Source organism: Leptosomus discolor, chromosome 1 (genome assembly GCF_034619465.1).
Source record: "Leptosomus discolor isolate bLepDis1 chromosome 1, bLepDis1.hap2, whole genome shotgun sequence".
Taxonomy (NCBI): domain Eukaryota; kingdom Metazoa; phylum Chordata; class Aves; order Leptosomiformes; family Leptosomidae; genus Leptosomus; species Leptosomus discolor.
In genome coordinates this window covers 170,645,431-170,673,192 of record NC_141391.1, presented here as the reverse complement: position 1 = coordinate 170,673,192, position 27,762 = coordinate 170,645,431, and the positions used below count along the sequence as shown (strand labels likewise).

Sequence of the window (27,762 nt, the reverse complement as noted above, 5' to 3'; positions counted from 1 at the left end):
TAGCAGCAGTAGCATAACTTTGTACTTAACTCAATTGAGTTTTACAATTTACTGGGAAAGGAATCAAATTAGGGAACCGCAGAAACTGAGAAATTTGAGAATTGCATACAAATATTCAAGAAATGTTAACTTTGGAGTGGTCTGACATGCCTCTTGAAAAATCATTTATTTTAATTAGTGTTCTATTACAAACTTCTGTCAAAATACACACAATGTTCAGCACCAATTAAAATGCTAAATGTGTTGGCACATAAGATTGGTAGGTAGATAGGTTCTGCTCGGCTGTATTAAAAAAAGAATTCAGCGATAAAAATTAGTTAAAGCATTAAGGTTGCCAATAATAGCTTTATTTTGAAATGCTTCATAATTTTCTCACACTGTTGGGCTGTGACAGTTGGAACTTTGAGGAAACCAAAATAAACACCTTACTGATTTAAGAATATGTTCTGCAGTTCTGCCAGTTCATTAAAATCAGAATTCAATTTAAAAAGAAAAAAAATATAGCTGCGATAAGCCAAAAGAGTGGGTTTCATTGCTCAAGCAATTCATTAGTTATCAGCCTCTAAAGATTTATCTTCTCCCTATTCGACACTTGGTATTTGTGCTTTAGCCAATTTCTTCCTACCTAAAGTGACAAAAAATTAACAAATCATTGGAGGTGACTAACTGTCAGCATGGGTTAAATGGCAACACCACTCTGACTGACTTTGGGTGGTCAGGGCAGGGGGAAGGGTTGGGATGGTGGCTGACTGTGTTACAATTCCAAGAACATTTGTTATTCTTGAATTTCACAGGAAATATGAAGACATAGAAGATGTCTTGATGACTGAATCTGGTCCTCAGGTATGAGAAGGGAGTTTTCATCTATACCATTCTCATTGAGCAATCTCTTATTTTGGAACTGACAACATCTCCCATGTTGAAATTATTTTATGACTATTTTAATTTTAAAAAGCATAAATACAGACAAAACTTATCTCACACAGATTATGTTCTAGCCAAGTAAAAGCATAAAACTTCCCACTTCTGCCTCAAAAGATGCTCTTAATATCACAATGGTCACATCCACAATCCTGTTGACTTTTGTTAAAATAAATATGGATAAATAAATAACAGAAGTAGTCAGCTAAAATTTAGGGGTTTGTTCTCCTTTTCTGCAAATGATGCTGGAAGAAAGCCCCCTTTTTCCTTAGTTCTTTGTGTGAGAATGTTTTATCAATTAAGATCCTGATTCATACTATTAGTGATATGACACAGCTGGCTACTTTGCAGTCAGCTTTTCCTCCCTGCCAACCCAAAAGAAAAGGGTGAAGCTGGGGCAGGGAGAAAAGAATAATAGAATCATAGAACAGTTTGGGCTGGAAGAGACCTTTAAAGGTCATCTAGTCCAACCCCCCTGCAGTGAGCAGGGACATCTTCAACTAGATCAGGTTGCTCAGAGCCCCATCCAACCTCACCTTGAATGTTTCCAGAGACAGGGCTTCTACCACCTCTCTGGGCAGCCTGAATCAGTGTTTCACTACCCTCATTATAAAAAATTTCTTCCTTACATCTAGGCTAAATCTAACCCCTTTTAGTTTAAAATCGTCATTCCTCGTCCTATCGCAACAGGCCGTGCCAAAAAGTCTGTCCCCACCTTTCCTGTAGGCCCCCTTTAAGTACTGGAAGGCTGCTAGAAGGTCTCCCCGGAGCCTTCTCTTCTCCAGGATGAACAACCCCAACTTTCTCAGCCTGTCCTTATAGGAGAGGTGCTCCAGAACCTAGTACAAACTCCTGCCTCTCTCAGCAGCAAAATGCTACGAGGACAACAACTTCAGGAAGCTCTGCCTCATGATTCTTAACAGGATTCTTTTGCCACCAAACTGCAGAGGGGCAGTTGGTGAACACAGCAGAACAGAAGAAACGTGGTCTAGTGTCCACGACAATTCACAGCTTCGTGTTCCAGAAGAGGTTCTGAAGAACAGGCTCACTGTGGATTGGCACATCTCTTCATTGAATGTATATAAGTAGAAAATAATACATAATTTATTAATTTTTTCCCCCCAAAATAGCATAGCATCACATAGGGCACTAAAAAAATACATACAAAGAAATATTTCCTTACAATATAAGGATATATATATAAAAATGCATATATAAAAGTATATATGTAACATATTTCTATGTGTATATATATATACATGGATCTATTCCCTATATATGCATACACACACACTTTTATATAAAACCCCTTACAAACTCTTATTACCTTAGAATAGAAATAAACTACAGCTCTGTCCCCTGTAACGTGCAAATATAACTGTGTGTAAATCTATATATTAGCAAAACAAATGGAAAACGCTAAACAAAGAATATAAATATTAAATTCCACTGGTGACAGTGTATTAGTTTATTCATAGATCCTCCAGATTTAAATTCATTTGTTAAACACCCATGCAATTCTTTTGCACACATTCCATATTTAATTGTTTGCTGCTACATTACTAGTACTTGTGGTGTGTTTGGGGTTTTTTGTTTGTTTTGAACAGCCAAACTTAAAACATCAATTAACATTAGTATTCTCCATGCATTCAAAATGGGAAAAAATATGACAACACAAGTATATATACTAAAGCATTAACTTGCTCACCTTCCTATTGCTCTAGTGTACAAAAAGTGTCTTGGAATTATATTTGTACTAGTGACATCCAGATCAGAACCATCACAGTCTAAAACAGTATTCATATAGGTCTACACAATTCAGTATATTCTTCTACGAATGCTGTATCAAAGTCGTGACAAAAAAATGAATGAATCTACACCATCAACTGTTTCTTTTGGTGCAAAGGAACATCCTTTTAACATGACTAATCACACTTGCAGCCAAAATAGAAGTATCAGTATGTTCCACAAGCAGGACTGAAAGCCACAGTATGTGTAGAACTTGGAGCTGAAGCAGAAGGGCAGAACTTGCTCAACCACTATATCTCAATAAACTACAAGGAGCCTGTTCTGAAAATCTGGTCCTCTGGTTAGAGCAGAACAAAGAGAAACCAGAAACTTTTATTCTATTCCTGCTTGCCATTTCTTTGGCATTGAGGTCTGATGCTTTACCAAGCAACAGGACAGAAATTTTCTAAAGAATCACCATGGATTCAAATTAAAGCCCTCTTGCTTTGTGATGATGACTAAGTTGCAGTCTCTCTAAAACTCTTCTGTATTTAGAAAAAAACCTGCCTTATTTGTACTAACATTCTGGTTTGTTAAAACTTCTGAAAGGAAGATTGCTTTGGTTACTTAGTATCACCATCAGTAGCCTGATAATACCAAGAATTTATGGAACTGTGTCCATACAAGGTGCAAGAGGATGTATCGTTTGCCATTCCCTAATGAAAGCACAGCATCACTGGCACGCTGTGTCATCTATGTCCCTGTGTCTTACGGAAAATAACTTATAATAATGGTCAACATTAACACAAAACTTTTGTAGAGACCAATCAAGTTAAGCATGTAACACTTAAATACAAGATACTCCTGCTAAGAACAGCAGCTCAGATTCTGAAATGTGCTTGTGCGCCCTTGTGCTCATGGCCACGTGGCACTTTCTTTCAAAGTAAAGCACGTTTTTCTAAATAGTTTGTTTGTACGGGTTAGAGTTGGATTAGGGATATAGCTGAATTGAAAGGAAGATATATGTAAGATGTAAATAATATATAAATACTTCCCTAAATTAGCATTATTGAAAAACTGCATTAAATACTATCCACTGGGGTATAGATAAGAAACATAAACACAACTATGCTAAAAGGCATGTAAAACAGAGTATCATAGTGTTATGTCCCCTTTATGAATTTCATTTGATTAAGGCTGACTGTGTGCTTGCAACTTCATAGAAGAGCTAAACAACGTACAGTCAATTGTACAACATCGCTTATAACAGGGAGTGGTCTAGTCAAGACGTGGAGATCCCACACTCTGCGGCACATGGAAGAAGGTATATCCCCACCATGTGCCGCACTCATCCTTGATGTCAAAACGACAATAAAAAGGAAAGCAGTTGGCACTATAATCCCAGATCAGCAGCTGGCATTCCGGTCCTAAATGCCAAATTCCTGTTGGGGATTTAGAGCCTTCCCAGATAAAGTTGCGTTTTACAACTGTAAAAGGCAGAATAATACAAATGACCACAAATTAGAAGTGATGAAACACGGCTGATCAGGACACTTGAAGGCCTGAGCAAAAACTCAGCCATTAGAATCAGGACCTATAAAAGGCACATTTTAGCCCACTTCCCTAAGGAAACAATGCTAACACTATCATTTCTGTACGCTTGTCCCCACACTTCACTTAAGTTTTGAAATTTTGGGAGATTTAATAGGGTCTGATGGAGAAAGAGATATCCTAGAGGGAGCTGATTTCATGTAAGTTTCCTGAGAATAGATTGCCAGCTAAAGAAGATAAATCAGTAAGTACTCCCACTGTGAGTAAGGCTTTGGCATAAGTTTACACATTATTGAAGACCAGAGAATGCATATGAGAGAAACAGAACTTATAATTTACCTCAAAGCAAGGGAAAAGCTTCAAATAAAACCTTACAGTCAGCTATGACACACAGATTTGTAGGAAGCTAGACTACATACTTTCTGTCACTCAAGGATTGTTTGTACTTTACAAATATCAGGAAAAAAAGAAGTCCTAGCAATGGCATACTTATTAGCTAGAAGTGTTAGAGAGTGACGCAGAAATTTTTTTAAAGTGGTTAATGAAGTATTTTTATCTTCCATTTCAGAAGGTAATAAATACTGTAATTGTATTTCTGGCAAAATACTTTCTATTCCAACCATAGAAAAAAGACTGTTAAACGATTTATATTGTACGTAAATATTTTTAAATCCTGGGTTACATAGTTTGAACTCAATGGTTTTGAAATAGCTTTACAAGTAAGGTAACGATACTGATTTTTAATATATCCTGGAATAATGGAGAAATACCAGGGGAGTGGGGAAGCTGACATTCCATCAGTAGTTAGAAAGGATAAACAGGATAACTGTGTGGTCACAGGTCACAGTCAGCTTGAGAATTGTGTCAGTGAAAAACACTGAAAAGTTGATTTAGGACATATATAGCAAAGATTTAAGGCATAATGTCAAGAAAATCAATATGGTATAAGAAAGAAAAGAAATGATCTGTCAAAATGAAGACCTCTCTAGTGAGATGTTCAGTCGAACTATTCCTGATAAAAGTACTTTTTTTTTTAAAATCCATATTATGCATGCTACAATTTTAATTAACACATTTTAGGTTGTAATGCAGTATGAAGTCAATTATCTAGCTAGTATTTCTTCAAAAACAGTTAAATCACAAGTTTACTACAGAATTATGCTGAGTTTAGTGATTCCACTGAAAATCTGTTCTTGTTTCAGTCCCATGCAAAACTTACCAGTGATCTGGAAGATCACGTTTACAGACAACACAAAAAGGCCACTGGAAACCTACTAAAATAGTCAGGGTTACCTGGCAGTCTGACTTCATTCAGCTGTCCAAATGCAACCTTAGGTACAGACATAAAATCTCACAGATGAAGACACTCTAGAGTAATACACTCTAGAAAGAGGCGTTGAAAACAATTACGATAACATAATATGTAACGGAGTGAAATGATAAAACTTTGATGTGATAAGGTTATTAAGTGAAGAATTAAAGTAACTTCTTAGACGTAGTTATAACCAGCCAAAAGTACTAAGCAAGTGGTAGTATTGTACTGTTATAATACACTGGTAAAAATTGGAAGCGTGGACACAGAATTCCTGTCCTAAGAGATGCATCAGAAATGAGGAAACACCTACAGGAATGATTCATGAGTTAGAAGGGTAATCTTTTCAGTGAGGAACATTTGATACTGGTTTATCTAAGAACAGGTTAAGGATAAAATAATTAATTCTCTTAAATCTCTATGTCAAGAAAGGGGTCTTCCTCTGTAATAAAAATACCGCAGTAGTCAACTGGGAGTTGCATTGCAATGCCTATGCTTCAGGTATCAGATGTGCTGTCTGGAACGGACATCTTGGCATTCAGGAGGTACAATCTCCACACACGTAGAACATGTCAGAGGACAGCATCTGTCTATCCCTCTCTCCCTCACACCAACTCAAGCTGGTACAACCAAACTAACATAAAGTGAGGCAATACAAAAAGAAAAAAGAAAAGGTACAGCTTTTCAGAACAGTGATGCCATGTATCTCCACTTGTGGTGTCAGTCACACAGCTCCTATTGTTTTCTTTTTTTTTTTTTTTTCCCCAATGCTATTCAATGCCAAATGTGTAAGAGCAATGGAATCCAGTGTTTTTCTTCCAGAACACCCTAATCACTAACCATGGACTGCTTCTCACTTGCTTTCCTCTGATACCATATACTTTCAGCTTTTACTTTACAGTGCTTCAAATTCAAGCAAGAAGTATGGAGATGCCTCCATTCAGCGTCTGCTTCGGTTACCTGCTGTTTGGGTTCCAGCCATGCAGACAGAAGAAAGCAAGCTTGAACCCTTTCAGGCTGAAAAAATAGCTGAATCCAACACACCTACTGCCTGAACAAAAGGAATCCATTACTACCACCTCCTTTGCTTGTATTTTTCCATTGCATCTTCAGAAAGATGATGTTTCGATGTGTCATGTGTGTAACACACTTGTATATGTCACAGCTCAACCACACTGGATACATGGCTCCATGGACATTGGTCAACCTCAGGTTGCAGCCAGCACTAATCTCCTACTTAATCTCCACGTAATTTTTTCTCATTATTTCCTTTGTGCTGGTATTAGCATTTGGATAGCTGAGCAGATCAGAGAATTGACTTGGGTGGAATTAACCAGACAAAAACAGGCACTAAGTTAAAATGACTGTGAAATCATCCTTTAGCATTGTCCTACCTAATTTCTGACCCCAAAACTACTTTGGTGGAAGATACAAACCAAGACGCTTTCAACGTTTTTCTATATCAAACACCTATCTGATCAAGGAACATTTTTGCCCTTGGTGCTGAATTTTAGTTGAAAAGTCTCAGTCTCTCAGTCTTGTTTTAAGCAACCTATGTAATTTTTGGATCTGACTCAGTGTTTGCATTATGTCACACGAAGCCAGTAACTACATCTCTTCCAGCATACTCGATAGTAATGCAGCAAGGTTTGCAAGAGAGATGTGTTGTATGAGAACAACAGATATAGATGGAAAACAGTCAGCCAAGCTTTCAGGCACAAAGCACCCTCTGGGTTTAGATAACACTGTAATCTAAGTGATAAATAGAATTTGCTAGCACTTGTTCAAGCACTATCATTTAGGAAAAATAAGAAAAGATTTAAACAGTATTAAAGTGTTTGCTTTTGTAATAAACTTGCATTAACCATTTGAAATAACATATTTGTTATATATATATATATATTTAATTTCATATTCAAGGTTCTACCACACAGTTGCAAGCATGCTGTGCTATACTTAGACTCCAGTAGTATTTAAGAACAAAGGGTAATTCAAGGGCAGTATTTTAGCTTTAGCATCTTGTTTTCTTGATCTGTAGCTCAGCTTTATTATCCAACTTAAGATAAACAAAAATAAAATCTTGCAACCTCTAAGAGTCACACACTGTGAACTAACCTAAACATTCCCTTGTTTCTCAGCCCCACAAAATGTGTGATCTCAGAGTTATTAAAGTCCCGTGAATACTAAGTTGTTCAAAACTTAACTTGTGCTACTGCATGAGGAAAAATTAAAACAGGTGTTTACAGAGTAACAGAGCTACTGAATGCTAACTTCATTAACTCCATTAAGCTAAATGACTCACAAATGGCATTTAGATCAGTAGTAAATCATCATCTAGGTCAGCAGGAAGCTCATTACAGACTGACAATCCAAGTGACAGAAACACTTTTCTACAAGTGCTATAGTAGTAATTTCCTGTGTGAAAGGCTTGCTGCTGTTCCTGCATTCCTCAGGGGACGCTTCTTCTCAGAGGATGTTACTCTTCCCCAGGAAGAGGAAGGAACCAGTTGTTATTGGATGTGTGGGCTGATAGCTGTCGGGCATTTTCTGCATGCCACAGAATCAGCTGCGAGAACTGTGAATACAGCTTCGATTCCCAGCCAAAGCCAGGGAAAACACTGCTTGGGCAGACAAGGTCAGAGCATACACGTACAGTACCTCAGGAAGTTCAAACAGAAATAATACCTGGAACTTCCATCCCTCTAGTTCCCAGAAATGTGCTGATTTGCTAAAGGAACAATATACAGACATGGATCAACTCGAAAAGCATTCCTGAAGCATTGCACTGTTGCCATGAGTAAGACCCTATACAAAGTAAAACACCGCCAGTTCTAGAAGTCATCTACAGCAAGCCATTTACCTTACAAATCGGTACCTATAGTCCAGCAACAGCATCTGTTAATAGTGTCACTGTGGGCAAAGGCAACATAATTAAACAAAATGCCAGGTGAAGAAACTAAATATTGAAGCTTGATCATTTGAGGGGGGGCGTAGATTTTTTTTCCTGTTAGATCCCTCTCCTGAGCTTCCTGTCCTACTGTAACTCAAGCTCTCTCCCTATGTTCTGTGACACTCTTACAGGACAGGTCACCAGCAGCTAGTCCACGCCTAGTCCAGTATCAGTGAATTCAGTGTCGTATCTTACTGGCTTTTTCTGCAGTGGCAGCACTAATATGTTTCCCTGTTCTACTAACTGCTTATTTCCAAACTCAGTTAAAAAAACCTCACTATTTGATACAAAAATTATTAGGGAGACAGGACAGACAGACAAATAAACAGTAAAGCCTCATAAAGTACATTTCCTCAGGAAAGAGGGCTAAAAATAGTATAGAAAATATATTCTTGCACTATCCAGCACCCAAGTTCAGAATTCTGTCTCAAGTGAAAACGACTTTCTCTCAAGCTCCAGTTCACTCAAAGAATATAATGAAGCCTATTAAGGAACATCAAGACATGTATTATTACCTAATTACATAGCGGCACAACACATTTCCTGTTCTCTCCTTGTAAACCAGCAGTCACACGCTGCGTTAGAATAGCATCGCTGCAAAACGCGAGGGCCATTTGGGTCATATTCTTCTTTTATTACAAATGTTGAGTTCTCCTTCATGTATCTGATCTTTAAGAGTTATTTGATGCTAGTGGTATCAAAGCATATCGCTTTTAAGATTAAGTACACAAATCTTTTTAACGTGCCTGTGCCTGAACCTACAGAGGTTCAAAACGCAAGTTTAGAAATTTACTGTTCAATGTACCAAACTCTTCATCCTTTTGGCCCTTGTGACAGAAGATAAGCCATTTTGTTTGTACATGGTGTACCTTCTCTGGAAGGCTCCTAACTGGGCAACAGAAAAGGCTGTCTTTAGTGCCTCATGGTTCTTCCAGATGGAGTAGGTGTGGCCTTTGGGAGAGATGGAAGACTTTCCTTCCCTGAGAGCAGCTGAACATGGTTAGCTGCAGAGGTGGGGGGAGAAGGCAGCCCAGTCTCTTCCCCCAGCCCCACACACTGTACCTGCATAGCATGAAAAGAGCAAAAAGGGCTGTGTGGAGTGTGCTGTAAGCCAAGACGACAGTAAAAATTGCTTGTCTAAGAGCAAGACTGGACAGAGAGAAGGATTCATTTGCAAAGACACAAGAACAGAGTTTATAAATTTATTTTTATTCTGCCACACTCAACACTTTTGAGTTCCTCTATTTACAGCATTTATTTTATGTTTTTGTAAGACCTAGCATCAAAGATTCAGAGCCTGTTCGAGAGGTTTTGGTATGCCCATCTATGGAAAAGGTGCGGACAGTTTTACTTCAAAACTTTGGAGAAACAGGATCTCTTCACATTATTCCCTAATTTCATTCCAATTTGTGATTTGGAGTTCAGATCCTGGAGTTGGCAGTTTGTTCAAATACGCATTTACTGGTAATCAGAAGAACAGCAGTATATGAAAAAAAATCCACAGCTACCCAGGGAGCGGCATTTCTTATTTCTCTTTCTGGGAGCAAGGAAGGTAAGGTGATGGGAGAGGCTGGGAACTGTCAAGTTTTATCAAAGCCCTTCTACTGGTGGGATCACTCCTCAATACAGAGCTCAGTCTAATTGTCAATAGAGTTTTGGACAGGGAACACAAGCGGACATGTTTATCTTTTTCTTAGAGGACAATGATTCCAGTCTTCCTTTCAAAGGGATAGTGTCAGAAGTTTCCTTTGGTAGAAAATAAAAAAAAGTATGAATATCATGCAATGATCAGAGTTTAAGTGAAAGGCTAAATGTAAACTTGATATCCATGAACTAACAGAAAGCTATCGCACTTTTGAATTAACTATAACAAGCAGCAAGGGAACCACTGTGCACAGTGAAGTGATATGAGTTTTGCTCTACAGGCTGTTCCCTTCTGAATTGGACTTGGGCCCCAGAGGAGCTGATCTATGTATAAAATTCCTATTCTTTCCTTTCTTCCTTTTCCCCTCCCCTTAACCTCACTGAAGACAGTTGGTGTTTATTTCCATGTAAGGCTGGAGCCAGGAAAGGATGTAAATCAGAATAAATTTGAAGTTGCATGGTAAGGAAAATATGGAGTGTTTTTAGCATTTAAGACAAAATTTCTTTTGTTATCCTTTTCTACAAGGTTCTGGAGTTGTGTTAAGCCATGCAAGGAAGACACATTACTCCAAGATCTTTTCAAAATTAGTTCCCGTGACAAAGAATAGTTGTGTAAGCCTTCATGTACACAGAGATGGAGGAATAGATGCAAATTTTGCATTCATAATTGCTGGTTTTGAAAAATATATGGGGTGGGTTGTCGGGGGTTTTTTAATTATTATTTTTGGTTGTATTCAAAATACAGGCAGAAAAAAATATGTCAAAAATACCTAAACCCTGAAATACATATTGGGGAAGCAGTGTGTATAGGATAAATTGAAAGTACAGATACTTCTACTTTTTGCATCAAGATACCTACTACAAACGTAGTACAAACTAACAATGCTTTACCTTGATGAATAAAAGTTGCACATGCTCTTATTTGCTTTCACATATTTTACAAGTTGGGGTGAGGTGGGGATTTATATGGTCACTTTCTATTTTAAAACATAGTATGTTCCTTTTGCTCCAAACAAGAACAATCCTTATCTTTCCCCTTCCAATAATTACTCCAGTCTTAACTTTGTAGAAATCACACTGTAAATGAGCAATAAACATGTCTTGTTTTCAGTGTTAGCCAGCGCTGGAAGAGAAAGAACAGCAAATATCTCCCAGCCAGCGCAGACATTCTGCCTTCCAGATTACAGCACATTGCTTTGCTTCCTTCAAATCCTGTTTACATGAGCAAGGTCAGGGGATGGAACATTAGAGAGCCTCTACAGTGATTTCCTGCTGCTGTCAGTAAAAACTACTGAGACATCATCAGCTTTCCCTTGTTCCCAACAGCTTATCAGGGTCTGGAGGTTACTGATGTATTGCCTTACAGACCTGGAAAAAAAAAAAAAAAACACTAAACTACCTCAAAACTAAAAGTAAAATCAGAGGATGAAACAGGAGGAAATAATCCCAAAGGGAAACAAGACTTCCAATTTTTCCTTTTCAACAGCTCAGAAAACAAAGGCAATATTAAGCTGCTTGAAACACGGAGAAGGGGTGGGAGAAAGGCAGTAATGCTTTCAGAGTCTTCAATGAGATAGAAAGGAGAAAGAAACACCACCCGCAGCCCTCAAGTCTTGACCCCAACTCAGTGAATATTTTCAGAGTGCAAAAGGCTAGAACGTACCTCATTTTTAATAACTGCAACATATGAAAGCTCTTACCATTGGAAGAGTCAGAGCATTATGCAATTAGTAAAGCATATATAGCTTGTTTTGTAATGGTTTCAGTAACACACAGAAGAACTAAATAAATTCATCAAATTCAAAGCTATTTTTCTGACAATAATAATACACAGGCAGGAATTCTTAATGTTTTGTAATTATAGTGCAAAAGAAAGCAGCTCCATACTGGAGATTACACTGAAGTTTTTCCACTGACACAATGACCACATTCCCTTCACTAAATTTACAAAGAAAGTTGCATCCATGTGAGTCTTAGACGAAACCAGGATTTTCACCATGTTCAAAAAGAACTGGCCTTACAGCTTTAAGTTAGAACACAAGCTGAAAAGATAAGGCGCTTAGAGTTCAGAGAGTATAATAATTTAAGTGTTCTCTAGCAAAATCCCTACAAGAACATTCATACCTGCATATCTTGGCATAATCTTTGAAGCAAGAAAATACAAGTAAATTTTAAAACCCCACATAAGTAGGCATTTTAAATGTAGAAGTTGTTATGGATTGTTGGCTTTGATGAAGCAACAAATTAAAATTCCTTGAAAAGAAGAGGAGGAGTGGGAGGAAGAGATAATACCAGTATTTCCTCATACAGATAAAGCTCAAAATATAAATGAATTGCTAAGAAAATATCTAAACATGTATTTTAAATTCACAGTAAAAAAATCAAGAGTGTTACATTTTTAAATATGTGTTTTTCAAATATTCTCCAGGCAGACTGCTGTCAAGAATAGATGACAGTGAAACTTAGTGCACTTTAATTATCTGGACTTGTGTGTCCTGTTTTGGGCTTCTCGATGTAAGACATTGACATCCTGGAGCAAGTCCAGCAGAGGGTGAGCAAGATGGTGAGGGGGCTGGAACACATGATACACAAGAAAAAGCATAAAACCAGGTTTGTTCAGCCTTAAGAAGGACAGATACAAGGAGATCTTACCACCACCTCAAATATCTAATGGGTAGGCAGAAAGAAGACAGAGACAGACACTTATTAGAGGACCACTGTGATAGAATTAAGAGGCAACAGACATGTTGGAACATAGGAAATTCTAGCTATGTATTATTAAAAAAAAAAGTTTCACCAGCCAAACACTATAGCAAGCTGCCCAGAGAGGTGGTGAAATCTCCATCCTCACACAGATTAACAAATGAACTGGACAAGGCCTTTAGCAATCTGCTTGAAGTTGGCCTTGCTTTAAGGGGGAGGGTAGATGAAATGAATCCAGATATCCCTCTAAACCTATACTGCTCTATCATTTTTATTAACAAATCTTTACAGAAGGGAAGAAAAGGAATACCTGTCATCTTACAGGAAGTAACAGCACATTTCCTATCACCAGCAGGACAGGACACAGTTCCAACAGCTGAAGGAGGAACTCTCCTTCTCCCAATTCTCTCAACAGGGAGAATACTTTCTCCTACTTCCTGGAATAGCTTGAGGTCTATAGGAGTTTCCCTGCTTATCATTAGGAAATTTGATAGCCATTCAAGAAAACATTATGAGGTTTTGTATAGACTTCCAATCTCCCTGAAGATATTTTAGGGAGCTTTAGGGGACTCATCACAGATCCCACAAAAGTTTCAGTGTTGTTACTTGTCCCAGAAAGATATACTTGAGACAGTGATCCAAGAAAGGCTGTATCACTCTTCTTCAGTATAAAAATTAAAGTAAGTATGTTGATTAGCTACTTCCAGAGGTCCAGAGTCTTGCCAAAGTGTTCTGTAAATAACCCTTAGGGCCCTGCTGAGTTACACGCGTGAAAAAGACATTGAACAAGAACTCTTAAAGATACGTCAGTGCAGCACGCATTTTTCTGTCTACACATACCAGAAGGGCAGAAGAACTGCTTGAGCTAGAGCAAAACACTTTAAAAAGAACAAGTAGGTATGTAGATAGGACGTCTGTAAATTAACCTGGCAACCTGATCAAAGACTTTCAGTCATTTGAACAGCCTTATTCCAGTAGAAGTAGGACCAAAAAGCCATAAGGTCTTGACAAGTTTGCAGGGTGGGGGGAAGAAAAAAAAAAAAAAAAAAAAAGAGAGAGAGAGAGAAAAGTGTACAGTGATAACTGTCTTTGATAACCAGTAGAAAAAGAGCAACCCAGGAAGGCTGGAATCAAGGAGAGGGATGGGGGAAGAAGATAAATTAGACTAGAGGTTGGTAACCTCAAGTTAGAGGAGGATTAAAAAAGTAAATACACACATAAAAAAAATGCACGAACACAGTATCATTCATATGAGGACAAAGAGTGTATCAAGAGGAAATCTGGCAGTTGAAGGTAGGATGGGAAGAAGTCCAGCATCTGCCCTTCCCCCTTTGATTTTTATGAAGAATACATAGAGAAGCCTCTATACATTAGGAAATTGAGCCAGCTTCAGTTGAAAAGGTCCATGTCACTAAGAATTAAACCACTCTGGAAACACAAAGACACAAAGAGACTGGATGGCTGGTGATAATTCCACATACAACAGAAGCTGGTAATGCAGCAGACAGACTCTGGACAGGATGACAACACTAAAAGATGAGTTGAGATCAGAAAGCATGGAGGACCAGATAGGTTGGCAAAGCTGGGAAAAGTGTTCCTTACTACAGGGGAGGAAGGATGCTAGTGTCTGAGAAAACATGCAATTGGTTTCTGGATTTCTGTCAATAGCAGTGTGTTGGACAGAGCAGCTGGCCTTCAGGCTGTAGTCTAGTAATAAGGGTACAGAAATGTTGCTAGATGGAAAAAAGATGCAGATGGTGAATGCTGAGATGCAGAAAGGTGAACATCAACAGTGAACAGGAGATCAAGACAAGGAAAACAAAAAAACATAGTGGTTACTGACACAGTCAAAAGGCATGAATAGTGAAGTAACATTTTTGTAATGAAGACAACTCTAAAGCCAGCCAGCAATCAAAAGGATGCTGTCTCTAGTGGGTCAACTTATTCCTGCTCTGAGTTCTCGGCCTAAAGTTTTATAAACTGCTCTCATATCAAACGAATTAAATGAAGATTAAGTGATTGGCAGATTTATAGGTATGTAACAAAGAATGACAGTGTAAGCATACATTTGAATTCTGTGATCAGTATTAAGATGAGGAAGTAACAAACACAGAGTATTTTAAAGTGATAGGTAGCCAATAAGTTATATCCACCACAATCCACTATCTGTCAAGCCTACTAAAGAGATTTCTGTAAGTCTGCAAATTACTTTTGACAGAAGTTATCTTAAAATCCTCCATATTTCCATTGTGAAAACACAATGCAAGAACTGCTAAACCTTAAAATATATGAAATTATAATCTCTCAAATGAAAGTTATATGATTATTTGTTTTGAAGAAGAGATTTCTCTTAGACATGAACCTCTATATCATGATCTTCAATAAATGACCTTAAAGAATTTTATGAAGTACCTTCGCAACATACATTTTCATATAGCATCCATGACAAAATAGAACAACAGAAACCACCTGCCTATTTGTATGTATTAACTGTTCAGCCACACAAACTCTTGTTATGGCAACTAAAATTGCTGAAAATGTAATTTATGCCTTTATAGGAACAGATTCAGAGCTAAAAGAGAAATTCTCATTTTAACCTAATTCTAGAACAGTACGTCTTTTAGATTTCATACCAGGAGAGCATATTTCTCCTCCTACGAAACTACCGTTAAAACATTGCCTTCCTTTCCTCCCACATGCTATACCAGTGTCATATGACAAGCTAACACTAGAAGGATCTAATCCTATGATTCTGTCTTCAGATGTGTTACTTTTTTTTTTTTCTTCCTAGAGAACTACTAGATGCCTTAAAAGGAAAAAAAATTAAAACATCACTTTTAGAATATTATCAATGAGGCAACTGTTCTTGAGATTTCTCGTTATTTGGAAACAAAGACAGAGTTACAAAAGGTGTTTGAGAATAAGCCAAGAATTTTAACAGTACTATTTAGATATAATTAGCATGGGCTTATAATGAGAATTTCTGCTTAGTATATGCGTAAAATTACTAGTATAATGTGAAAGCTTTGCTATTGCGCCATCTTCTGGTTAGCCTTGGAACTGTAAAAGAAAGCTTAAATTGAGAAGCTAGGCTATTGAGCTCTGAGGAGTTGACAGTTGTTAAAAAAATATTACATTCTTACAGACAGAAAGAACACGTTTCTGGTAACACGTTAGTTTAAACGATACCTCTCAGAAGGCAACTTACTGGAGCACTGAAAGATGAAGAGGAACTAATCTCTATGACGGGTGGGTCAAGTGTTTGTGTATTAGTCACATCAAAGGTAGGGTTGACCTGTTGAAAATGAATTATAATATTATTTTTTCAGCACCAGTAAAGAAAAGGGAATAAGACTGAAATAAAAAGGACCACTTGCTACATTAAGGCACCTCTATTCACTAAGGACTAGAAACAGGCTTTAAAATTTGTAAAAATAAAGGTAGGACGTTACCCTCCAACTGTGTAAAATGCAATCAATATAATACAGTAAGAGAATCCAGATTTGCATTTATTATAGAAATATAATTTATACTTTATAAACATCCATCACCCAAAACTAACTCAGGGGATTCTGACCATAAGAGATGCAAGTATTAAGAAGTTCAGTTGTCTGACAAATCAATAAAAATGAAGTTACAAATATTAGTTTGAAACAGATTTACTAAGGCAGCTAACTCAAAATGTGCCCAAGGCTGAAGTCATGCAATTAACAGAGTGGCCAAGGATGTTGCTGAAACACTAAACAGCAGGAAGTATTCAAACAACTTCCCAACTCTAACTGCCACTTGCAGGTGATTTTGAAAGTTTTTGCACAACTATAAGGGCTCCTGAAAGTCACCTTTGAGTTTTACTTTCCAGCATCAATCTCCTGGGGGTGCAGTTGTAAGCCGTATTTCCTATTCCTCCTTCCACCAGGAGGACCGTCCCTGGCAGAAGTGGTGGACTGCCCTGGATAAGTCTGGACTTGAGCGCTGCCTTCTAGCAATGATGCTTAATTAGTCGTTACAGTCCAAGGACAGCAGCAGCCCTGCACTTGTGGAGGTTTCCATGTATAACTATGCCGCTCTCCATTTTTTTAATGTTACACCGGTCCCCTGCCTGTTGTATTTTACTTAGGGCACATCCTTACTCACAGTCTCACACTGCAGCTTGTAAGTCCCACTGCCATTCCTGTTTCAGCTAAGATCAATGTGGTTGCAGCCACTCTGGCTCAGCAACGCATAGGAAGGTGTGCACCAAGCCAGCTCCTAAGCCCGAGCTGCCTCACTGATGTGGTGACATCATTAGCAGCAAAGCTGAAAGTAAGCACACACTTAGCAGCTCGGATCGATCAGTTCCCAACTCACTCTCAAGTTCCTCAAGCCATCTATCGCAACCAGACTGACTGTCAACAGGTAGGAGGTAACACTGACATCTGTCATAAGTTAACTGGCCAAACACAAACCATGTTGTTCCTAAAACCACAGGAAAAGCTGCTTTATAACTAGGATGTCATCATTGTCTGACTGATCAGGTATGTCATCACAACATCTGCAACTTTGACATCTTAATATCACAGTTGGACTATTCACTTATTGTTGGTTATAGGAGTTAATCTATAACTTTAGCAATATTTTTCTGATGTTCTTTCTTGAAAGTGAAGTATTAACAAAATATAAAGCTTGAGAAGGCTGCTGCTTTTATTTATCTTACGGTTTCACCTAAGGATCATAATATCCTCCCTACAAAAATCTGTGTGTGTGTTTTCCCTGCCGTTGTTTTACCTAGGTGTATCAGAGCCTAATATGTTTGCCCTCTCAGCGTAATGCATGGAAGTATTATTTTATTAACTGACAAAATTCACAGAAAGACTAGATGAATTTGAAATCACCAAGAAGTCTGGTGTAGTAAAGAGAAAGGAACCCTCCTCTTTTGAACTTTTTATCAGTAATCCAACAGTGGGCTTATCAAAGACAGCATTAATTACCCACCTTAGTGGAAAAAAAAATAAAGAAAAACTCCAAAACTCACACTTGCCTAGTGACAGGGTTATATTTTAGTTGCTGAAAGTTTATTAGATACAAGGGTCATTTTATTTTGCTTTTTTTGAGGAGAAAGAGCCTACCATTTCACCTGAAGACTGTCAAAATTCTGGCTTAGCTTAGCCAGAGCTGCTCACTCAGTAACAGCTTCAGTGCTATTTCCACAAGCAAAAAAACCCTGATGCTAGGGTCCACATGTTGGCACAGAGACTTTTAGGTCAGAGATCCATTTGTTAGGTAGCCAGAATGAGATCTCATAACTGGAATTAGTAGCCAGGGAAGGCAGACAATAGCATCTTGCACTGCCTGAACCCTTTTCATTCAGTTCATTTGGACTTCCATAACTTACATGCAGAAATTTAGGTTAAAACTAATAGAAGCAAGATCTTCCTTGGTAAATGCAGGTGGAAGAAGGAGGGGCATGGGGTGGGGAAGATGAACAAAGTTTGCTAGCAAGCTAGAAGGCAAAAAGACATCTAAATACAGATGTTACCTGATTATTAAAGCAGAAAGCGATCCTCACAGTTTGCAGCACTTACAAATCAGAGATTATAAGCCTTCCTTAAGGGGAGATATTAATTCTGTTTTTAAGCTAGTCCACCTTTCTGTCTAGCATTGCTTTGCTCTTTCTTGGACTCTGTTTCAACAAGCCATTCTTCATCTATGAGCTCTTTTTTGTAGGTATTATCTCTTAATTCAGATTATAGTTGCATCAGTCAATAATGACCTACCCAGAGACAATCAGGAAAACAGGGCCATCAGAGCTGATACCTTCAAATTCTCCCTCACTTTGTAGATATTAGAATCAAATCTTGATTTCTTCCAATTTTGTCAAATGGACTCGGAGGAAAGAAAGAGAACCAAAGCCAGGTAACATGGTCTAAGTAATAACTTTGCATTTATCTGAAAGTTCCACCATTTTAACTGGACTTCTCCTTTAGTTTCTTCTCTACAAAAATGTGATTAATGAAAGTCTCCTCTGCATATAGTATTGTTTACTGCTTTATCAGGGTTCAGGTGAGGAAGAAGGGAGCTGCAAATTCTATTTTTTCCCCTCTATATACACCCTGTTTATTTAGATTAAACAGACAACTCTCCTAAAGAGCTCACATTTGTTTAGTGCCCAGCATAACCAGGGTCATTTGCTTCTGACCTTGAGAACCTGTAATAAAGATCATCAGCATGTTATCTGAATGTCAGTCACACTACAAGCAGCTAAGCCTAAAATCTTTTTCTGACATGCATCATTTGGGCACTGAGGAGGGGACAACACACCTGCAGGACTCTACAGAAGAGGGACAGTAGGTGCCTATCATCTATCAATACTCCAATGTAGAGGAGCTTCTGTAGTATTATTACTAATAGCTCTTGAAACATCTTATTTGAGATAATATCTTGTTGTTACATACATATTGTAGAATGAGTTAAATGCTTTTCTGGATATGGGGTTGCTAAATAACTACATGGTATGATTAAGTTAAGAAAACGTGCTCTTTATGTGGAAGTGTCACACCCTGGAGCTAGAATGAAAGTCTCCTCTGCATCTAGTTCTGCTGACTGCTTTGTCAGAGATAATGGGAGGATGCGGGGCATTGCAAACACTGACCACAGGCCATAAAAGATATACCTATATATAGAGATACGTAAAATTGTTAAGCAACAAGTCAGAAATAGCAAAGTGTCTAAAGAAAAGAGCACAAAAACATGAAGGCTGTAACTAAACCCTTCCTGCAATTATTCATATCTAATGTTGCACTAAAAATCAATGAGGTAATGAAATGAAGCCAAGTAAAAGTTTCAAATGACTTGACATTTCCTGTCAAGGTGGTGTAGTTACCTGTCAAATACTCTCACCAAACATATTTGGAAAAAATTTAACTTTAAAAATAAGACAGAAAAAACAGAACACTAAAAAGCAAGGTAACGAGAACTGTCATGTATTAAAGGTTTTCAAAAAATCACTCTTCCAGAGCTTTCCTTTAATTACCTAGTAAACTGATATATAAGTATTTTCATTATCTTCTTCTAATACGACGATATAATTATCATATTTTGATCCATAGCACAAGAAAATATACTTGAAGGAAGGTTTCTACAGAACCCTTCATGTAAGGAATTACAGATTTCTAAAGACTAAAGTGGAGTGAAACCAAAATATTTAAAGAAAGTGAGAGGCGGGAATTAAGTTCACTACTTAAGACAGAGAACCATGGGAGGAACAGAGCAGCAGGTCCAACTGAGTGTGTGATTCTCAGCCATATGCTTTACATAAATGATTGTACCCCTACAGAGATACCTCTGTTGATTTTAATAAAGCATATCTAATCTCAAAAAAACGCTCCACCATTCACTTTATTTTTGTAATGCATTTCCTAAGACATTGGTCTAGTATCAAAAAAAGTAAAAATTAATAAAATTAAAAGAGGAAGTTTTATATTACTCACACAAAGTATTTCCTAGAAAAGTGATGAGCTAACTGTGACACAGTGTCTCCAAACATACCAAGAGTAATTTAGCTTTCAATTTGATTAAACATTGTTCTTTGTGCTAGACTGGAGCCCTCAAGCCAAGCAAGACATATATTCTTATTTCTACTGCCACCTAGTGTATATTTGGATTTCCTTCATCTAAGAAAATATTTACAACTGAAATTACACTGAAAATTTTAATATGAAACTAAATCAACAGTGGCTTTCATGCTCAAGATATAAACTCCACACATCTTAATATGTTCAAACCTCAAAGCTATGTTTTTAAAGGAACCTGTTATTTCTATCTTCAGTCCACTTTAAAGAAATCTCTAATATATGAAAGAGTAATTATGTACAAACACAGGAAATTCAGAAATACAACTGTCACCAAGTGGAATGCATTTCTTTGAGTATATTGCACTAAATCAGTGTTACTGATTAAACATACTATTTTCAAATATCTCCAAAAACTCCTTATTTAAGAGGGAGACAATGACTGGGATTTATCTCAGCTAAATTTAGACACGCTGCTAGACACCTGTATTTGAGCTGGTCACCTAAGATTACCTCTGTGGGCAACAGAGAAAAAGTAGGCGCCTTTGGTGAACAAGCAGTTTACATTTCCAAATTGTCTGAATAATTGTAATGATTATAAGTTTTAAACATCTACTTGCTCAAATATTCAAGAAACACATTGATCAGTGCAGCTGGAGAACAGTTGTAAAGATTTGTAAGTCAAGAATGTGAAATTCAACACTGTGTTAAAATTCAGGCTACTGCTGGTCTGAAGAGGAGGAGATACAAGTAAGGAATATCCTGTAAGAGTTAATTATGCTTCAAAAAGTAGGTACGGAGAAGGAAAAAACTGAGAAGTTATGTTAAATATTACTGGCTCTGTGTATAGCTTTGAAGAGTGAATAAGGAAAAGTTCTGATAAAAGGTGAAAGCACACTCAAGCTCCATGTTTCTTAACAGCCCTTGTGCAAGTTGGTTTTTTCAAAACAGCATTTCCAGCTCACAATGTGAGAAAACACTCTAATTGTCTCTATGAACCCAGCTGAATAAATTCTGAGCAAAGCCAGCTCCATTTTGTGTGTACTATTTTCCCAGAATCAAGTTCAGGAGTAGCATGGGACCTTGCCTCATTAAGGCAAGCAGGGACAGAGAAGCAACAACTATCCAAAGGCAGTAGGAAACCTGGAGAGACATGAAACATCAGGAATTTAAAAAGCATGGACAGAATTACTTCCCTCGAGTTCTACCTGTACATCTGTTTATCTTTTTTGTGTTCTGCCACTTTGAATTTTATCCTAAGGCAATCCATCTTCTGTCCTGCTATAGAGGTGACTAAAGTTAACCAGCTCAGCATAACTCAGGGTAATGTGTTATATCTAAAGTCTCTAGATGACATTGTAGTGGCTTGTAGCAAAACCTTAAAATGTCATCTATACTTTTAAATATCCCATATTTGAACTGCTGGCCTATAACTCTTGCATATGTTACCAGGTCTCTTAAAATACCGTTACTTCAGTTTAGTTAAGATCAATCATCTTCCCCTGGTTCTCTGTGAAAAAGAAAATAAACAGAAAGTAAGCAGTTCTGCATTTTATCTGAGGTGCAGATGAGATACTAGGAAAAACCGTGTCATTGCAATTGCTGTGCTGTAGTGGAATAGATCACCCAGAGAGACTGGGGAATCTCCATCCCTCTTTACGGCCCCCTAACTAGACACAGCTATGGCTGACTTGATGTACCACCGGCAACAAGAGCAGATGACCTCCAAAAGCTCCTTCTGACATGTTTGTGATTCAATTCCTCCTTTCCCTGATATGTTAGAAGCATGATAAGCCATAGACAGATGAGGGTGGTGTTAACAGTGGAACTGCCTTGTGCTAAAATTCTCTCTGTCACTTGTGGCTTGGAAAGAGGTTGTGATGCTTAAAAAAAAAAAAAAAGTTTGTTTTATTCTCCCGAGTGCAGCATAGCACAGTGGGGCTACAAAGGCTGCTTTTCCTCAGTTACAGGAGGAAATATTTAAGATGGAACACTGAAAAGTTTCAAGCATAGTTAGTGCCACTAAAGCATGTTACTGCTGGTAGTAACCTGATACTAGTTTCCTCTGGATAAACTACGGCTCTGTCCAGATGGTGAGGTCCATTCTTCCTCACCACAAAAAAAACCCAAAAAACCATAACTGTTGTTGAGACAGGCAGGAGAGGCAGTAAAAAAAGGAAGAGACATATGGAGTAACAAAACTTGATAACTTCACTTTAACACAGTCTAAATTATTATATTATTACATTAATTCTGAAAATAAGGTGCAAAAGAGATCCTAATCATTATTATTATATTATTTAAATTTACACATATAAAAATGTAGTACATTACAGTAATAGCAGTTTTGTTGAAAGTATTAGACACTGTTCTGCCTCAAAGAATATAATATACTTCATATTTATTTGAGAGCAAGATATTCTACAGATAAGGTTGCTGTGTTTAGTTTTCTGTTAACATCACATTATATTTAAAATCCTGAAATCAGGCCAGAAAACACACCACAAGAGTCAAAAACTTTGCTACGGCAAATGACAAAGCTGTAGAGCCCTTTGACTACTACGGAACAGCTAACCCAGAAGCCTATAAACTGCTACAAATGTTACAGCCATGAAGAAATGCAGACATCAGGTTGAGTGAAATCTGTCAAAGCAAACTGATAAATAATTTCTTGACATTCAACTATCAAATTTCCTTTTTGTGCCTTCAGTATTGGTAATGAGGTGCTTCCTAGACTTAGTTTCACTTTAGGCTGAACTCATTAATGCTTTTCCAGAGCTTCTCAATTACCTCGGACAGAAAAAACAAAACAAACAAAAAACCCCAACCAAACAAAACCCAAACTGGAAAATTGCTTTAGAGAATATTCATATCTTTGCCAGGTATCTGAACAGCAGAGGTCTGGAAAAGTTGACCTGAAAAGAAAGTAACCAAACCTTGCAGCTCAAGCTACTGTGTTTGTTTAGCAAGTGTTATAACTGGGTGCAACTCAATGGATCTTGAAGAGTGGTTTAAATCTGCTGGTAAATGTTGTGATTGAGTTTGTTCCAGTACTGACCACCTATATAGAAGGCTGCTACCAGTAAACTTAACTTCATTCACTGACCTTACAATTAATATGACAGTCTGGCACAGAAGTTTCTTTATGAAGCTTATCATACATGCAGTTGTCCTGCTCTTGTTCTGACCAAAATGCTAAGCATCAGAAAGCTTCACATCCAACTTGACAACAGAACCAGACACATGTGAATACTTACTGACAGATTCTATCAGGCTTCCCCTCCTTCATCAAAATATTTTCAATCTTTGTACTACTCATATTGCATGATTACATATTGCAAACACACACACGAAAAAAAGCTCAGTATCCTCAAATCTCAATGCTTTAAAAGTCTGAGTAGGAAACAAATGCCATGGCAGCAGTATCTGCATTTCATATGAACAAAAAACGGGTAATGGTGAGTTTCCATAGTACTCTATTAGTATACGACAGCAGCCAACAAGTTCCTAGATTTATGTCAGATACAGCTCTTGGACACTAGAGGCACTTGGAGAATATCAAAGAAGAGATAAAAGTATAGGTAATCACCATGCAGAAGCTAGCCAGATCTACCAAAGACCATCACAAATATATGCCTGGGGTTTTGACACAAACAATGGTCTTGTCTAAGACATACTACTGTTTATCTATTTAGCACAGGTTTCGGACAACCTGACGAACAAAGGATTTTCCAAGTATTGAAACAAAACACTTGACATTTCACTGTGATTCCCTAATTCCCAATCCTTCCAAGGGTTTCTGGTAGAAGGTTTGACAGTAAAGTAACTGAAGAATGAAATTATCAGGAAATCAGACTGCATAGTGACATAAAACACACTACGAGCCTAGAAAGGCTTTCTAAACTTTCAGATAGATATCAAGATCTTCTCACAATACCTAAAGGGCTTGGAAAGAGGGACAACTTGTGACGATCAAGTATCACTTTCAGTAAGAACACCAGCTTGTCCTGCTTATAAGGATGTATTTTGTGCAGTATCCTAAAGCTCACTGAAGATTCAGATATCTTTTGCAACGGTTGCCATGTTACTTTAGAAAACAGACTATCACCTATGTTTTGTTTAAATCAGGTACAGATTTACAAAAGAAGCATGAAAGGAATTCACCATCTGACAGCATCAGATGGCGATAGTAACCTTAATCTGGATTCATAAGTTATGGTTGCTTCCAAAGTATTATATTTAACAATAAAAAGTTATCTGGTATACATAGGACACATTAAACTATAAATGCTAGACAGATAGTGTTCACAAAAGCTTCTGGTTTCCTATATCAGAGTACTTATTGCACTTACCTCAACTGACTGAAGTTTTTCATCATGGAGATGAGGTGACTTTGGGTAAATATCAAGAAGATGAGGAGGATCATCAATATGTGTTCTTCTAATATGGTTTTTAAGAACTTCTTTATAATCAAATGAATCAAAGTTGGTTTTCCACAGTAATACCTGTAAGAAGCCATCATATCAGTAACTACTTGAAGCCTACTCAGTGACCAAAACATAACTATTGAGTGAAGTCTGTTATGACTAATAGATCACAGCATCGGAATGAGCCTGCTGTCACCACTTAGTGTGATCTCTACTGCAACACAGGCACTTCTCCAGAGTATCTTGTACTTCAAGTCTAATAAACGTGGTTCAAACTGTTTAAAACAAGAGCCTCTAAAAGATGTCTCAATAATCATAAATCAAAGTAAACTTCTGGACTTGACTTGACTGTGCTATGTTATTTTTCTGCCAAATCAAGGGATCATATATTATCAAACTTCTGTCCCTTATGAAGGCTTGCGGGTCAAATGAGAAAGTTTGAGGGGATAAGAGAAATGACAGAGTTCCACAGAACTGTAAAGGACCTGGTTCCAGTGTTTTAGCAATAAGAATCTTGTTTTCTGAACCTTTTCTGATTACATTAAAGGTAGAAACAATATACAGTCACACCATGTCCAAACGCAGAAGTACGACAGCAGAATGCAGAGGTAAGATAGCAGAAGGTAGTCTATCCAGCCTGATGGATAAACCAGGAAACCAAATCATAACACACAATACTGCTCTCATGTCACAAAACAACTGTGTATGTAAGTAATTTAATTAAGTTTACCACAAGCTTGCATGATTTATGTGATCTTTGTTACTTTAGGTGCTAATGGAAAAAAGAAAATAAAAAAGGAAGTTCATTACACTTAGAAGATGGCAGTTTCCAGAAGTCCAATGTTGATTTTTACAGCTGCTCTCTGAATTAGAGGAAACAGATACGGGACTATGATCTGGTTTAAAATTACTTGTCTGTCCAGCCAAAAATATTTTTGGCAACCATTAAAAGTATTAATAAACCCTACATAAGCAGCACAAATCACAGATTTGCTCACAGAAATTCCAAGCAAACTAAATAATATTTTTAATATATTCCTAAGTAGCTGCATTGTTACAAGTTCATTTCAGGTTCAAACTCTGTCATTACTCTGTTGAGTAGAAAACCCCAAGTACGTAGGAGCCACAGTGTACCCATAAATGTGGACCCAAACTAACCCAGACATTAGTAACAGTGAAAGTGGGACGCATGGATCTTAGTACAAACTATATAAACCTGCCTCAGAACCTGGCACTTGCAGGACAGTTAGCTGTCAAATTAGCTGATTCACAGCAGCTCACTCTACTGTAAGAGGAAGGTCCTGCTTTCTCTCCTTCCTCTTCTCAGCTGTGGAGTTCCACTGCCTCCATCACCCAATCCAACAATATCCATAGTTATTCACATTTTTACGTGGCTTTTCCTCACTTTTTCAGGCTAATTTTCTGCTGCTTTAGCAATTCAAACTGGCTCAGCACTGAGTGTAAACAAGGGTATAGGGAGAAAGCAGCAGAAGTAGGACCTTCATCAGTGGTAAGCATTTGAGCTGCTTGAGGTCTACATGTTTCATTTTGCTCTAAAGTGGAAGGCCATGCCACTACAGTTTTGTTGTTACAGATAACAAAATTATTAAGAGTAAAACGAGCATGGAAACATCCATATATGCCTTGAGTAACTCAACTGCAATGCAAACAGTGCAAAAGTAACTATGCACAACCCTAAAAAAAAAAAATAGTTATTCTGTAAGGAAGTGTTTCCCTTTACATCAAGGCAGTCAGACACAATGAGTTGTCTCTTCTGTATGGTAAGAACCAAATTAACAGCACAGGCTACTACCTTCTAAAGGAATAGGTATAACTTTACTCTTTCACTTAAAAGTAAAAGGTCTTATGTCTTCCATGGAAGCAGGTAAATGAAATAATTTGTCATTTGCACATATAGTCAAGAAACATGAAGAACATGAACTTCAGAACTCTACATGTTCTGTTTTTTTTTGACTGAGGAAAGAAGCAAACAGGAAGAAACAAAAGTAGTATCCAGTGCTTGTTTAAAACACTTAATGTGCTTCTGAAGGTTTTAGCAGCTTTCAGCTGGCTCCACACCAACCAGAAAGAAACTTGAAACAAGAAGCAGAGATACTGGTTTTCCTTCTTTGACGGATGAAAAACAGATTTTATCTGTTGCGTGAAAATGTAATAGTCTTGAAATAGTACGTGTATAGAGCAACTAATCTGTGGTAGACTTACATTGAATTAGCTGCTTCCAACTAATGCTGTGGACAGACAGTATCTTTTAGATACCGCACAAGGGATAGAAGATGATACTATTATGGCCAGCCTCTGCTCATCAGCTTGACATTGCCAATCTGCCCGCAGAACTTTCCAAATTAATACACCCTACATTCACCGTAAATCAACTTAATTCTATCACAGTAAGCTGAGAAGTGGTCCCACAACTATTCTCCTGGGCAGACCTGGAAGAGGGCTGTGGACAGGTCAGCAAAAAGGATGTTTGTGGTACATGTGTGTATACACCAACAGAAAATGGACACTGAAGAACAAAGTTACTATAGATACAGATACATGTATAGGCAATCACCACACAACGGCTAGCATTGCACATTTTGAAACTTACAATACAAAAGTGAAAGTTACAGAGAAATAAGTAGCCCTCTCCCACCAGAATGTTCACAAGAAAGAGGGAAAAACTTAAACAGACAAAAGTGTGCCTTTCTGTAAGGTAAATAAAACCACAATTTGTTACTAGATCTACTATGACTATTTTTTTAATTCAACATTTACCTAGGAAAGCATTTCCTGATGAAACTGGATGAGTCATGTTACAGATTTTTGTACTCACTCCATGAGTGCCACCAGCTCTACAGCATGGAGTCAGAGCAGGACAAAGGCAACGATATGACTGCACTGAACATGCACGTCATTCAGGGGGCCCCAAATTCAAAGAAACCTTGCAGCAAGACAGCATTGCCAGAGTATGCTGGC

The 27,762-nt window shown here is 37.6% G+C and overlaps 1 protein-coding gene across 1 annotated transcript in view; it reads right to left on the bottom strand.

Moving 5' to 3' along the window:
* Window positions 1-27,762, bottom strand: part of POC1B (POC1 centriolar protein B) — a 55,603-nt gene that overhangs the window by 12,800 nt on the left and 15,041 nt on the right. The window contains exons 9-10 of the mRNA XM_086471226.1: window positions 24,709-24,861; window positions 16,018-16,104 (exon numbers count right to left, since the gene is read on the bottom strand). Of these exons, the coding sequence (XP_086327352.1) occupies window positions 16,018-16,104; window positions 24,709-24,861 (240 nt within the window). The remainder of the gene's footprint in view (window positions 1-16,017; window positions 16,105-24,708; window positions 24,862-27,762) is intronic.